This window comes from Camelus dromedarius, chromosome X (genome assembly GCF_036321535.1).
Source record: "Camelus dromedarius isolate mCamDro1 chromosome X, mCamDro1.pat, whole genome shotgun sequence".
Classification (NCBI taxonomy): Eukaryota; Metazoa; Chordata; class Mammalia; order Artiodactyla; family Camelidae; genus Camelus; species Camelus dromedarius.
The window spans coordinates 89,838,062-89,853,600 of record NC_087472.1 but is presented as its reverse complement, the minus strand read 5'-3'; the positions used below and the strand labels follow the sequence as shown (position 1 = coordinate 89,853,600).

The 15,539-nt window shown below is 36.2% G+C and overlaps 1 protein-coding gene across 9 annotated transcripts in view; it reads right to left on the bottom strand.

Annotated features, from left to right (window-relative positions):
- Positions 1-15,539, bottom strand: part of DMD (dystrophin) — a 1,947,932-nt gene that overhangs the window by 1,015,803 nt on the left and 916,590 nt on the right. For all 9 annotated transcript variants that reach the window (XM_064483309.1, XM_031445593.2, XM_064483311.1 and 6 more), the window contains one exon: positions 2,472-2,644. In XM_064483309.1, the coding sequence (XP_064339379.1) occupies positions 2,472-2,644 (173 nt within the window). The remainder of the gene's footprint in view (positions 1-2,471; positions 2,645-15,539) is intronic.

The window sequence follows — 15,539 nt, the reverse complement described above, 5'->3', positions numbered from 1 at the left end:
GCTTTAATTGATTGATTACCATGTATAAACAATCCACTAAGCACTCTACATACATTGTGTCATGTAATCCTCATAACAACCTTATGACTCAGAAAATATTTTTTTCCCATTTTATAGACAAGGGAATTGCGGGGCATAAAGGTTAAGGAACTTGCTCAAGGACATGAAGCCAGACAGCAGCAAAGACAGGATTCCAAAACAAGTTGAACTCTAGAGTCTATGCTCACAGCAATGACTTAAAATGGTCTTATCTGAGACTAGACTAAAAGTCACAGGAAATTTAGCAGCTCCTGATCAATTCCTAGAGAAGCCCAATTAGAGTAAAATTAAGATCTTTTCCAGCCTCTGCATAAGACAAGAGTGAGCCTTCTGGGGTTAGTGACACTCTATCCTTTGCCAGACATAGGAAAGAATCCATCCAGATTTGGGTCAGATTTCAGCTTTCTCTCTCTGTGGAATGCCATAAGCCTGCCACTTCTTTTAAAGTCTATGGTTAAAGGTGAGCTGAAAGGGAAACATCTGTATGACTCTATGAGAAGGGAATACCTAGCTCACTAATCAAAGATGACACAGACAAAATAGGGGAAAGTCTCAGAAAGCAGAAAGTTCACCTCCATTTTTGTGCAAAAGTGGTAGGTGCCTATAGAAGCCAGTAATCACTGGCTACCCAAGAATCCCCCAAAGTTCTTAGGGGATAATGTTGGTTGCCTGGATGGCTGGAAGAAAACACTGACTGAGAGAAGACAACAGAGGAAAAAAAAATCCCCAAAAGAGGATGAGGAAACTGACTTCACTGGAGTAGCTTACCAAAGCTCATAATGACTGAATGTGGGATATTGAGAGGCGTACCAGGATGGCATTATAAGTTTGTGTTTTGCAGTATATACACGGGGTTGCTGAGTTTCTTTTCCTTTATCAAGAAAGGGTTTGGATACCCTCAGACCAGCTGTTTTCCAGTAAGTTGAGATAAAACTATTAGACCATCCAGGGAGAAATATCATCAGGCTTCTTGGAGGAGGCTTCAGTCCAGATACACTGAGCATCCACTGTGTACTCAGTACTATATCAGTCCTCAGCATATCACTCAAAATAAAACATAGCTTTGGTCTTTCAGGAGCTTGTGCAGGAGGCAGAAAAGTTAAAAAAAAAAAAAGAATGGACTGCTATGTGGTAAATTCTAAGAATATGTCACTTTGGAGTATGTAGTCTACAGGAGAGCCACCAAGTCTTGCAACATTTGCAAATACATAAATAGTATATTGACATTGTATTTCATTAAATATTGAAACAATATCTAAGTTTCTGTGAGCAACTAATATTTTAAGGATTTTAAGAAGAAAATAACAACTCAGGTGGGACTTGAAGGGTAGGTAGACCCGAGGGGGCACAAAATATTTGGGAATCTTTAAATCAGTTTAATATTGCTAGAGCAGAATTCAGAGAGGTTGTAGGGCAGGCAGGGACTGATAAACAGGGAGGCTGCCCAGATAAGCAGGGGGTCATGTGAAAGCCTTATATCCCTAATTAATGAGTCTGGATTTTATTCTAAGGGAATTAGATGAAGTTCTTACACTTTAGAAAAACAACTCTGGATGCGAGATAATTGGGAACAAAATGGGGATGGCCACAGGAGGTAACTGAGATTTCTGCTAGAAATACTGTTTTAGGACTCTAATGTAGTAAATAAAGAACAAAAATATAAGTAAAGATGGTTAGATGTGGACAGATATGATAGATATTAAGGAGGTTCCTTCTAATTATAAAAAAAAATGATTTGATTTCCCTTGAGAATAGTGAAGAAGACTGCCATGAGACTGCAGATCTTTGAAACAAAGTGTTTTAAGCCATTAGAACCTTATTTCTTTAAACCTAAAACTAAAAGAGACAACAACACCTTGTGGCATGAGGCTAAGAAATGTATGTGGATTTTAAAAATTTGCTCAAAACTAGGATATTTCAATTAAGGGAAGCAACAGAAATTATTTTAAATCAACTTAAATTCCTTGTAGCACAAAAGAGGGGGCTTCAAAATGTAAAGTGTTGCCTTCAAAACAGAAACAATACATGAAAATCAACTTTGTGTCAATAGCTTGTATTTTCAACATATTAGTCTAAGTATCAAGCTGCTCTAAATCTATAGCACACAGGTTTGACCAAAGATATACATTGTATATGACACAATTATTTAAAGCACCTCAATTAAATAACGAAGTCTGTTTTGACATTACCTGAAATTTTAGAGGATATTATAGTGCTCCAACATAATGCTAACATAAAAATGTGTAGAATTCAGCTGATTAGTCTGAACTGTTCACCAATATATCTTTCCATCCACTTTTTTCCAGTTATGGTGATACTTCTCCCTGTTTTCCTCCCTACTTCTCTTTTTTTACCACAAAGAACATGGAAATGAACTCTGGAGTTCCTGGGACATAGGGACATTCATTTAGTAAAATGAAAGTGTTACCTACCCTTGTCGGTCCTTGTACATTTTGTTAACTCGTTCCCATTGGAAATCTAGGCGTGAGAGAGCTTCCTGGAGCTTTGCTCTTTCCGCAGGCGTGGCACTTTGCAATGCTGCTGGCTTCTTATTGTGAATAACGTCAATCCGACCTGAGATTTGTTGCAGGCCGTCTTTTATATTCTGTAATATTGAAATTTTAAAGCAAGTCAGAAATTAATCAGCTGTCTATAGAAAGAGAAAAAAAAAAGGAAATTTATGAATCCCAGAAGTAATCAACGGTCTTGTGTTTTTAGTTATTCACTTTGAAAAGTCATCAGCCCTGAAGCCCAGTGATTTTTGACATGCCCAAATTCAATGGGTAATTCACAGTCCTTATTTTGATACAAGTGATCACTCCCTCCCTCTTAAAACTGTCTTCATTTGGCTTCTGTAACCTGAATTCTTTCGGTTTTTCTTCCACCTTCTTGTCCACTGCTTCTTAGTCTCGTTTATTGAATCCTTCTCCTCTTACTGATCTCTTAATATTGGAGTGCTCTAGCTTAGTTCTGACACATCTTTCCTTCTTTAGCTACACTACCTGTTATTTGGTCCTATGACTGTAAATAATCTCTACATTAAAATGCCTCCCAAACTTTTATCTACAGTACTGACCTCAACTCTGAACTCCACACTCAAAAATCCAACTACTCTCTTGAAGCTTGGATGTCTCATGAGTATCTCAAACTTAAAATAGCCCTAATCAAATTCTGAACTGCAGCCCCTTATCCTTCTCTCCCCATAGTCTTCCCCATTTCAGTAAATGACAGTGTCAGTTAATAATTATTCAGGTTGGTAACCTTGGAATCTTCCTTGATCTTTCTTTTTTTAATCTCCAATATTCAAATTGTTGGATAATCCTGTTGGCTCTACTTTCAGAACATTTCCAGAATTTGACCACTTCTCAGTATCTCCCTTGCTATGGCTCTGATATAAGCCATCTTTATATCTCTCCTGGATTATCACAATAGCTACCCAAGTGATCCTCCTGCTTCCAGTCTTGCCCCCACCCAGTCAATGCTCCACATGACAGCCAAAGAAATTCTTTTAAAACATAAATCAGATCGTATTACTTCTCTTCTCAAAACCCCTCCAATGGCTTCTCATCAAACTCAATCTTGATCATGGCCTACAAAGCTCTGTAAGGCTTGGTTGTATGCTGCCTACCATTCTAACCTTATTTTTTCCCTAGTCTCCTCCAAGTCCACAACATTTCAGCCTCTTTGCGCTCCTTGCGCATGCCAAGCATATTCTTGCTTCAAGGTTTCAGCACTTGCTGTTCTCCCTGCCAAAAGTACATTTTCCTTCCAGGACATTTATATGGCTGTTTTTTTCATGTGTTTCTCATCTCAGAAGAGCCCTCTCTACCATTCTAGTTTAAGTAGGAGGCCCAACCACTGTGTATTCCCTGTATTCTACATTTTTCTTCACGAAACTTAGGACTAACATGAAATTACATATCTACTGGTTTCTCTATACCACTAGACTAGACCCTATGAATGCAGGGATGTTATGTGTCTTTCTCTCTAGTGGATTTTTTAGAACACAAACCTGTGCCTGGCACAAAGAGGTACCCAATGCATTTCTGCTGAATAAATGAATAAGTGAAAGTAACTCATAAATTAGCTCCATAATTTTTTCTACATTATATTTAAGGGGAAAAAGCACATCATTATGTAATAAAGCATCTTTTAAAGAATTAATTTTTTAAAAATGCTATAAACTTACATATTTGACTAGTCTTACAAGTGTGAATGTGGCTATTTTGCTCATCTGAATTGTTATAGATAAATCAATTGAGCAACCATTTATTGAGCTCTTCCATGTACAAGGATCAATACAGATAAAGCAGAGGTAGGTGAAGCAGTTTTACTTGTTTGGTTTTTTTTAATGATTTTCTCTCTCTATTTTTTTTTTTTTTTTAAGTAGGGGGAGGTAATTTGTTTTAGAAGAGTTACTGGGGATTGAACCCAGGACCTTGTGTATACTGAGCATGTGCTCTACCACTTGAGCTATACCCTCCCCCTACTTGTTTGTTTTTAAGAAATTTTCAATTGATCTTATTCAGGTAGTAAGCGAGGGTGTGGTTTGGAAAACCGAAGGAAACAATTACAGTGTAGAAGTCCCAGCTAAATAACACGAAATTATTTGATGAGTGGTCTAACTGGTACCAAAACTTCTTTTGGAAGTTCAGAGAAGAAATTAATCATGTATCATATTTGGTCATAACCCAAAGAAAGAGCTCATAAAGGAAGTGCCATTTGGGGTAAACATAGCTGAGTAGTTGAAGTGGGAAGGACATTATACTTAGTAGGTAACATACATACAAAGGCAGGGAACATGAGAGGTCATATTTGACCGAATTTTCAGAAATGTACAGGATTAGAGGAAGATAGGTCAGGAAACAGAGGTTAGGGATGATTAACAATGTGCTTTAAAGATAGTGAGTGTAATTCAGTAGACAGTGGGAAACAATTACAGATAGACACACACGAAAATTTCAAATATATACAAAAGCAGAAAAGGAAAACAGTACAAATAGCCCCCATGAACCTATTACCCAAAGCCAACACTTATGAAGTCACGGACAACACTGTTCCATTTTACCTCTACCCTTTCACCTCCTCAACTGGATTATTTTGAAACAAATTGATAGAATATTTTATCCATAATTACTTCAGTGTATATTTCTAGTATATATGAGTTTTTTCCAAGGCTGTTACATATAATAGCATATTTCACACCTAAATTTTTAAAAACTAATATAATCAAATATCTAGTCGACATTCATTGTTTGAGTTGAACTGAGAGAGAGTTTTTGAGAGAGAGTTCTTTAGGAAGGAATCTTGGCAGAATTCATTGACTGTGTGTCAGGTGAAGAAGAGGAAAGACTCGAATGACTTCCAGGTTTCTGGCCTTGGCATCTGGATGAATAATGGTATCACTGAGTAAAAGGCTTTCAGATGGATGAACAGGTTCTGTGTGCATGCTTTTGTGCATGTGTGTGTGTGTGTGTGTGTGTGTGAGTCTGTCTGTCTCTGTCTGTCTGTGCAAGTGATGATTTCCTTTTGAACATGATCATATTGAAAAGCCTTTGTGGTATCAGACTATAGATAATCCAATGGGCACTTGGCACCGGATTTTGAGAAGAGGAATGAAATGGTAACCATCATTGGCCCACACATATTTTCATGTCTTCACATGGTCTGGGACTTCCAAACAAAGAATATTGGCATCTAGGTTAAAGGAAGATTTAATAGTAAAAATACCTTAGAGTTCAGATTAGTGCATTGTTCTAGGGAGACACAGAAACTTATCTTTCTTGGATCCTTTTGCTTACATTCTAAGGATAACAGAACAAGACCTTCCTCACTAACCTCCTCTCTAGAGAGTATTTGTTTACATTCTAGAGCAGAGGTCTCTCATCTGTTTCCCTCTCTCCCCATCTCTCCTTTTCTCTCCCCCTCTTTCTCCCCTTCCCCCACTTTCTCTATGTCTGTCTTTCTCTCTCTCTTTCTCTCACTCTCAGAAGTGCCAGCTGCCTTATATAAGCTCTGAGGTTTATAATAATGGGGTTTCTCTCCTGTACTGCAACTCTGCAAGTACACATAAACACTCAGCCTTCACTGCATGTCCCATGGAGATTTGGGGGATGGGAAACAGTGCTAAAATACTACTGAGTAATTAACGATGTGTTCTCAAGCAATCCTAAAATCTATATGGAATCACAAAAAATCCAGAATTGCCAAAGTAATACTGAAGAAAAAGAATGAAGCTGGAGGAATAACCCTCCCAGATTTCAGACAGCCCAACAGCTACAGTAATCAAAACAGCATAGTATTGGCACAAAAACAGACATATGGATCAATGGACCAGAATACAGAGCCCAGAAATAAAACCACAGACTTATGGTCAATTAATCTTCGACAAGGGAGGCAAGAATACAATGGAGTAAAGACAGTCTTGTCAGAAAGTGGTGTTGGGAAAACTGGACAGCCATATGTAAATTAATGAAGTTAGAACACTTCCTCATACCATACACAAAAAATAAACTCAAAATGGCTTAAAGACTTAAATATAAGACAAGACATGATAAACCTTCTAGAAGAAAACACACACAAAATATTTTCTGACATAATCTTACCAATGTTCTCCTAAGGCAGTCAATCCAGGCAATAGAAATTAAAGTGAAACTTAACAAGTGGGACCTAATTAAAATTATAAGCTTTTGTAAAACAAAGGAAACCATAAGGAAAACAAAATGACAACCTACAGAATGGGAAAAAACATTTGCAAATGATGTGACTGACAAAGGTTTAATTTCCAGAATATATAAACAGCTCACCACAACTTCATAGCAAAAAAACAAACAGCCCAATCCAAAACTGGGCAGAAGACCTAAACAAACAATTCTCCAATGAAGACATACAAATAGCCAATATGCATATGAAAAAATGCTCAATATCACTAATTACCAGAGAACTGCAAATCAAAAGTACAATGAGGTATCACTTCATACCAGTCAGAATGGCCTTCATTCAAAAGTCCACAAATGATAAACGCTGGAGAGGGTATGGAGAAAAGGGAACCCTCCTACACTGTTGGTGGGAATGCAGTCCGGTGTAGCCATTACGGAAAACAGTATGGAGATTCCTCAAAAAACTAGGAATAGACTTACCATATGATGCAGCAATCCCACTCCTGGGCATATATCTGGAGGGCACTCTAATTTGAAAAGATATATATACCACAATGTTCATAGCAGCACTATATACAATAGCCAAGATATGGAAACAACCTAAGTGTCCACTAACAGATGACTGACTGGATAAAGAAGCTGTGGTATATTTATACAATGGAATACTACTCAGCCATAAAAAAGAATAAAATAATGCCATTTGCAGCAACATGGATGGACCTGGAGATCATCATTCTAAGTTAAGTAAGCCAGAAACAGAAAGAAAAATACCATATGCTATCACTCATATGTGGAATCTTAAAAGAGAAAAAAAGAAGACACTAATGAACTTATCTACAAAACAGAAAGAGACTCACAGACATAGTAAACATTCTTATGGTTACTGGTCAGGGGAGGGAAAGAGGGTTGGAAGGGATAAATTGAGAAATCGAGATTTGCAAATATTAAATACTATATATAAAACAGAAAAACATTTCTTCTGTATAACACAGGAAATTATATTTAATATCTTGTAATAACTGATAATGAAAATGAATATGAAAATGTATATTTATGTGTGTGTGTGTGTGTGTATATATATGTGTGTATATATATATATATATGACTGAAACATTATGCTGGACACCAGAAATTGACACATTGTAACTGACTATACTTCAAAAAAAAATCACCCATAACATTTAGTCTTCCTTAAAAAAAATAATGATGTGTTCTCTGATCCAGAGACCTAGGATATATCTGACCTTCAAATAACATGAGGGTTATATATCCATGTATAATTTATAGCTGGAACTCCATATCCACAGTTCTTCCACATTTGCAGACTCAACAACCATGGATTGTATAGTATTGTAGTACTTACTATTGAAAAATATCCACATATAAGTGGATCCATGAAGTTCAAATCAACATTGGTCAAGGGTCAACTGTATAAATATAAACTTTATAAGGAGGATTTCAACCACGTGTGAGATGGAGACTCGGGTAGATAGGGAGTGCCCATTTTTGAGCCTGCAGCTTCCCAGAAAGGAGGCTCTGAAGCAAACTCCACAAGTCAGGTTGGGCAGCAGGAGAGAAGTTACAGATCTTAGGGGGTTCTCCAGCCTCATTCTAAGACGTCATGACTATGGTGCATGAGGACTTGCCTTGGGGGAAGTTTAAGCTATAGTAGCTGGTGAGCATATAGATAATGTCAGTTGTAAAGGGCAAAAGTCAATGCTTACAGTGGGAACCTGAAAAAAGCAGCTGTGTTTCCAAGTCCGCAAATCAGCTAGACATGATGGTTACGAGTGATGTGAAAGAATTTCAAAGATTGTTTATAAAATCCCAAGGTGTTGCCTTCAAGTCCATGAATATCTTTTGATTAGAAGGTTTCATTATGTTTTGTTAAGCATCTCAATTTAACTCTGTGGTAAGAACATTTTTCTGACAGGTCAAGGGTTACCATATGAAGAAAAGGAGAGCATGCCAACACAGGAGTATCCTTTGAGATTACTTCTCCAGAGAAATGCAGGTTAAAACTGTCCTCTGTCAGGATTACATACAGAATTGCTAGTCATTGGAATATACTAGGAGCTGTTTAATTGCACGAGGGATGCTCAAATTGCTCAGAAAAGTCTGTAAGAGTGAAAGAGTGAGAAGAAAGTTTGCCTAAGGATGAACCTTGGTGGAAAGCAGAGGTTGACGAAAAAGATGAGTATGTCCAAAGAGTAATTGTCATCAGACCTTGGAGGAGACCCAGGAGAGTAAAATATTTCAAAATCAAGAGAAGAAGAAATATCAGGAGGGAGAGAGGGAGCTGCCACCAAGTCAAATGCATCTAGGAACAGGAGTAAAAAAAATCAACTGTGAATATTTAGAAGGTGATTGCTGATCTTATGAAGAGCAATTTCAGCATCTTGAAAGTGTGAAAATGTAAATCTGGACAGAGCAGACTGTCTTCCACTGTTATCTTCTTTCCCTACAAAACTGAAAATAGCTTAGTACTACACTGTGGTTTGCTTTATTTGACATAAGACACTTCCTTATGGAGGAAAAGTTTACTATTAATAAAAATAAAACTGATAATATAACAAAAACTTTAAAAAGACAGAATGGATCTGCTATATGTTATCACAAGGCCGTAGAGGTCACTGCACCCAAGCAAGTCTCTTACATTCTTCCTTTCTTTTATTCACCTGGCAAAATTGCATTACCATCTCCTGATGGCTCTAAACCCAGAGCCATGGTGGAGTATTTAGAGCTACCCCACTAGCTGGATTAGGTGATGTGCCAAGAACACACACCAGTGTGCCTTCTTTGCTGCTTCTGCTAACTCTGCTGACCTGAGCAGCCTGACCAACTGACCTTCAACACCATTTGTACCGGCTCAACTCCTGATGATGTAGACTTCATCTACTTTAGCGTGGCTGCCAGCCCAAGAGCGAAAGTCCAGAACTTTTGACAAGTTCTCCAATTGATACCAAGCAGCCAGCTGACTGACAGGCTGATTACTGAAATTCACATTTGGACAACCAGCCCCATTTGTCTGTATCTTGGGAGCCCAAACACTTAAAATGAATAGCTGTAATTTCCTATGGGGGTAAAATTCAAGGGAAGGCAAGGAGGATCTTCCCCATCTGACTAAAAGTAATAGATTTATGGCTTTCATGTGGGGTATGTGCGTGCACGTGAGAGAGAACATATATTCTCTCTCATGATTTGAGCTTGCAAAGCGTCCTGGTTTTAATCCAAATCTCTGGAGAGCTCCCAATTCTCTGGAAAGTGGTAGAATTGCTCAGAATCCAGTTATGAAAAGTTTTAGCAATGCTGGGCAGCATGTTGCAAAAGGAGGAAAACTTTCTATCTTAAATGAGAAAAGCAAAAAGCAAAAACTAGGGCAAGGGATGTCATACTCCCTGGATATCTAGATAATAGCTCCTCGGTGCATTCTCAGAGAATGCTGTCAAAATTGGCTGGAGTCCAGGAAATCCTTTTTAAAGTCCCTACACATAGTCTCGTCCCCGAGGCATTGCACACAGAAAAATGGTATATGCACCAAAGAAAATTCTGTAGCAGTTTCCATAGTTTAAGTCAGAGATGAGATCTTTTATAGCTTTTTACAATTTTAGTTTGTCTAAAATAAGTGATCTTTATAGTTTCTGACCCTCTAAAAATGAAACCATAGTCCCTGTAGTTGCTATGGTGATAGAAAAATCCCTAGGATCACTACAGAGTATATTACTTCCATTTCTATCCCTGAATAGTTCCTTATCTTACCTGAACATATGATGGAAAAATGGGGAAGTACTCAACTTTTTAGTCAACTTTTGTCTTGATTTTGACATGCCCCTATGAATTGACGTCCCCACTCCCTATTTCAATTCTGTAAGATGTTTAATTGTTAGGCACTCTTCCTGGAAAACAAAATTTTAATTTTTGGAAGGCAATTGTACATGAGTATATAAACTTCAAGTCCTTAATATGTTAAAATAGCATCCTTGCAACTCTAGCTTACAGAATGAAATAAGTTATATAAGACCCTTCTTTATACAATGGTAATAGAGAAAAATTAGATCGTGAAATGACTTTCACAGCTGTAAGATGAAGTCCAGATGTGTCAAATAAGGAAAGATAGAAGACTATGAACTATACAGCTTTAATTCACATTTCTAGTTGAAAACTTGTTGTTTAAATAAGAGCTCATTAATAACATGGACATATTAATCTAGGCCTTGACTGTGAGGTAAATATTATTTTAAAACATGGGTCTTCCTTTAAGAAGAGAATCAGTTTTTAAAGGGGATTCATAACACAAACAATTTAAACCTATAAGTACTTTGTGTATTCAAGTATTATGTACTGTGTCTTTACTGAGCTAGTAAGAGAAACTAGAGACTACAGACAATTGATCTAGGGAACCAAACAAGGGACCTATTTGCCAACTAATCTGGCTGAGCTAAAGGTCACAAGTAACTCTTATTTTAAGTATGCTCTGTTCTCTATCATAAGGGGCATATTTCTGCTGTTTAGTTTTTATTCCACTTAATGTAAAGTGACAACTACTCCCTTGCTGTCAGAATGTTTCATTACAGAATATAGCTTTACCCAACTAAATGGTAAATCTATTTATATGAATGTCAAACTAGATACTGTAGAAAGTGAACAGGGCTGGAGTAGGGGAGAGCAATATCAAATAAATTGAACTTACTCTTAATCACTTCTGATGAAAATAAACTTGAAAAATTTAGTGAATTTTTAAAATGTTGTTTCTTACTTATAACAAGTTATTTGTTTTATAAATACTCTGAAAAATGCCTATATGATTTCTATTTCTAAAAGTGTTATTTAAAATAGCATAATTGCTCTTGTACCTTCTCTGTACTCATGAAAATAAATGGGCACTTTATAGATGAACAGCATAAAATTCAATTCAGCACTTGCTCAAACTTCAGACCACAATTTAAAAATGAGGATGTTTGTAACTTATAGGTGTCCTTAGTCCTGTCTTATACCAAGAAGTAACTTAAACAGAGCTTTATGAGTTTACAAGTCTTACCAAGGTAGGGTTTTAAATAATAGGTCGATCATAGGATGTATATACAAACATTAATCTAAAATTTTATCTTCTACTTTAAAGTTTGTAATAAAATATTTAAAATTATATAGAACATATTTACTTCATATGTTGCCAGTGTCCCCTTAGTGAAAGCTTTTCAATAAGAAAAAAAAGCTATCTTAAAATTGAAATAACATAGTTTTAGAGATTTAAAAAATAAGCTAAAATATAAGATAATATGAAATTGATCATCAAGTGCATTTTCCCTGAAAAGTGACTTCCATATTTCAATTATATTTTGGTTTGAAGTATACTGAACTTCATTTAAAAAATTTAAAATTGCTTTCTAGTGATTTCTCAGCTTTTATGTCTCAAAATGACTCACAAGCAGATGGCTATAAACACCTGAAATACACAGTTTTTTTTTTTTTACCATATTCACCTCCTAAAGAAAATTTCTATGTATATGCTTCTTCCTTGCATCTTCCCCCTCCTCAGCAGCATCAATAATGTTAAGCATAGCCTTCTCCACACAGCCCCAAACTCCATAGTCTTACCTAGTTCTGCTATGCCTCAGATTTTCTCCAATTCTCTGAGGGCTATACCTCTGTCTTCATTAATTAACTCAACAAATATCTGTGGAAAACCTACCACGTGCCAAATAAGTTCTATGTACTGGGAATACCAGAGTGAGCCAGAAAGACAAAGTTCTATTTCTATTAGCCTACAAACATCTTACTTTAACTTTTAATAGAGTAAATCATTAAATGGCTGAGTCCCTCCCTCTGGTAGATGTCCCTCTGTTGAGTACTATCAGCAGTGAATCTATGATACCATCTTGACATCATGCCTATCCCATTTTCCACCTCTACCAATAAGGTCCATTGGTGTAAGGCTATATTTAGGTCATGAGAATGGCTGAGATTGTCCACAGAGGCACAGTTAGAGGGGAGAGGGTTGGGAAAGGAGCACAGGAAAAACCCGTATTTTGTAAGCAAGTGTGGAAGAAGAGCTAACAAATTAGCCACCCTCCACCAGTGATTTTGAATTTTACATGTCAAATTGAGACTATCTCATGAACTTCGACTTATATATATCCAATATGGCTCTTTGATATCCACATGCATGTTTAATAGATATCTTAAACTTAACATGTCAAAACTAAACTTACACTCAACCTTGCACCTTAACCTAATCCTCTTGCAGTTTTGCACCTGGTATAATTAATGACAGCTCCATTCTTCCAGTTGTTCATACCAAAATTATTTGTGTTATCCTTGAATCCTCTCTCCATCAGCCCACATGCGATTGGCCAACAAATCCTATGGGCTCTACCTTGAGAATGTTTTCAGAATTTGACCCCGCCATCACTGTGATCCAAACCACCATTTCCAGCTTGGATAATTCTGAATATGGGTATAATAACAGTCTTTTCCTAATAGGGTTCTTGTGGTAACCAGAGGAGTTATGACAAGTAAAGAATTTAGAACACGCCCTGGCACAGAGTAAATAAGTGGTAGCAAGTAGTACTGTCCCAATGCCACTTACATTCAAAACATGGACATTTTAAAGGCTTTCTCCTTTATAAGATTATTCTCAGTTTCTGCTTTGTGACATTGCTTTCTCCTCTTCACAAATTCAGTTACACTCAGGCCTTATACTATGTATCTTGGCTCTATTATATCTTTCCTACTTTTTATTACTTTCTAACTTGTTTGTATAACTCTGACATGTTAGGTTACCAGAGCAAAGGGATCACATCTTACATGTCGTTTTTTAAGAGGGATAAACTCAGTAATTTGGGTCTTAATAAATATGTGTTAATTTGAAGTGAAAAGTTGAGTTGAAGCACTGAATCTTAACTTGCTTATGAAAATCAATTTGAATGCAACTACTGAAACTTTAAGGTTTTTCACACTGCTCTTCAATCATTGTAGATATGCATTCAGGCCCAGACAGCTGTTGTGAGCTCTTCAGGTATCTCCCTGTTTATTCTGTTTCACTTTTACTGGTTATTTAGCTGTTAGAGTAAACAATGGAATAGCAGTCCACCTGTATTTCCTGGCTAAGTTTCTCCATGGTTACCTCACAGTATCTCAGATACCTAACAACAAAGTCCTTCATTCAGAATCCTGCCTGCCCAAGTTCCTCAGAAGCCACAGAGCACCAAGGAGAACAAAAAGAAAAATGTAAAACCTGCACTTCACTGCTCCAATTGTTCCTCATAGACAATAGTTCTAGTCCATCAGCACCAACTAAACAGAAAATGATTCCAAAAGTCATTTTATGATAGGTACATTTTGTATTAAGTTGTACACATTGTGTAAATCATTTTCCAAAAAAAATTTGATAGAAAAATGCCTCTTGCACATAGCAAAGGAGAGTTGTGTAGAAACAAATGCTTTTCTCATCATTAAAAATTAGACATATGATATGCTATGTTTCCAAATTTTTTAGAATCAGAACATGCTTTTAAGTCTTGGGTAACTGAGCAGAGGGGCAGATAGCTTTTAGGGAAAAAAATTCTACAGCAATAAAAGGAAACCTAAAGATTGATTACTGCTGAGGAATGGGATTGAAAAATGTGGACAGGATGCTTTTCTTTCTTCTTTTCGCTTTTTACTCTTTTATCCTATTTATATATGCAATCATGGGTATTTTATTATTTTGATAAATAACTGAAAATCCAGTAGGAGTGATCAAGCAAGTTTACATATAACTACTATTCAAGACTGAATGTAATTAAACCTGGACAAATTAATACAAATGATAATACACTACTTTGGAAAAATAGTGAACATATCTGGTACTATTGTGCCCATTTTATAAATGATTAATTCTGTTGATGCCAGGAGAACATGCTTTTTAATCATAGTGTTTTACATGAGGGATATAAAAGCAAAACCACTGTTTCATACAATTGTTCGAAACCTAAATGCACAAATTTAAGAAACACAACAAACAACAAAACAAAATAAAACAAAACATGATATACGAGCAGGATCTAACAATCTACCTCCTTCCTTTATCTTTTTGGAAACCCCATAAATTTCCCTAATGGTGAGAACATCCTTTAATCTTTTGCCTCAGGTTTGGAAAACTCAATTTGGGAATTGTTCGTAATTGGTATCCATTAATTATATGTGATTTACAAAACAAAGTTCTTGATTTTTTCCTTGACTGTTTAATGATATGCATTAGGATTCAGAAATAAGCAGACTTGGGTAAAAGTCATGTATTAGACTGAACTCTATGCAATTGCCAATAATGAAACATTTTGACTCACGTGGCATCAGTTCATAAGGTTTGACTAAATGTTACTGAAGTATCAACATACTCATGATTACCATTTTAAGAAATTGGATACAGATGAGCTTTTTTAAATGGCAAAAGGAAAACAACAACATAAATAACAAAAAACAAATCTCAGAACTCCAAGGAAAAAAGAAAAAAAAAACACTATTGATTAAACCATCCTTCACTTAGAGCTTCAATGCATTAAAACAGTTTAAGTCATGTTTCTAAATCAGCACAAAAGGATTCTAAATTACTGAAATAGAATTAGGAGGAAAAAAAATTCAACATATTCCACTGAAAAATAAAACTCCAAATAAAGCAACAAACTAAACAATGGCATCATATTCTTGGTAAAAGCCATGGGACATGGGAACTTGGAATGATTTAGTTTGTATCCTCAAGAGAAATATTAAAAAGTGAATTATTCATTGGGCAAATAAAATTAACACAAGAATGGGAAATTTTACCCCTGAGTAAGTAACACTTAGTTTTGGAAATATAGTAAT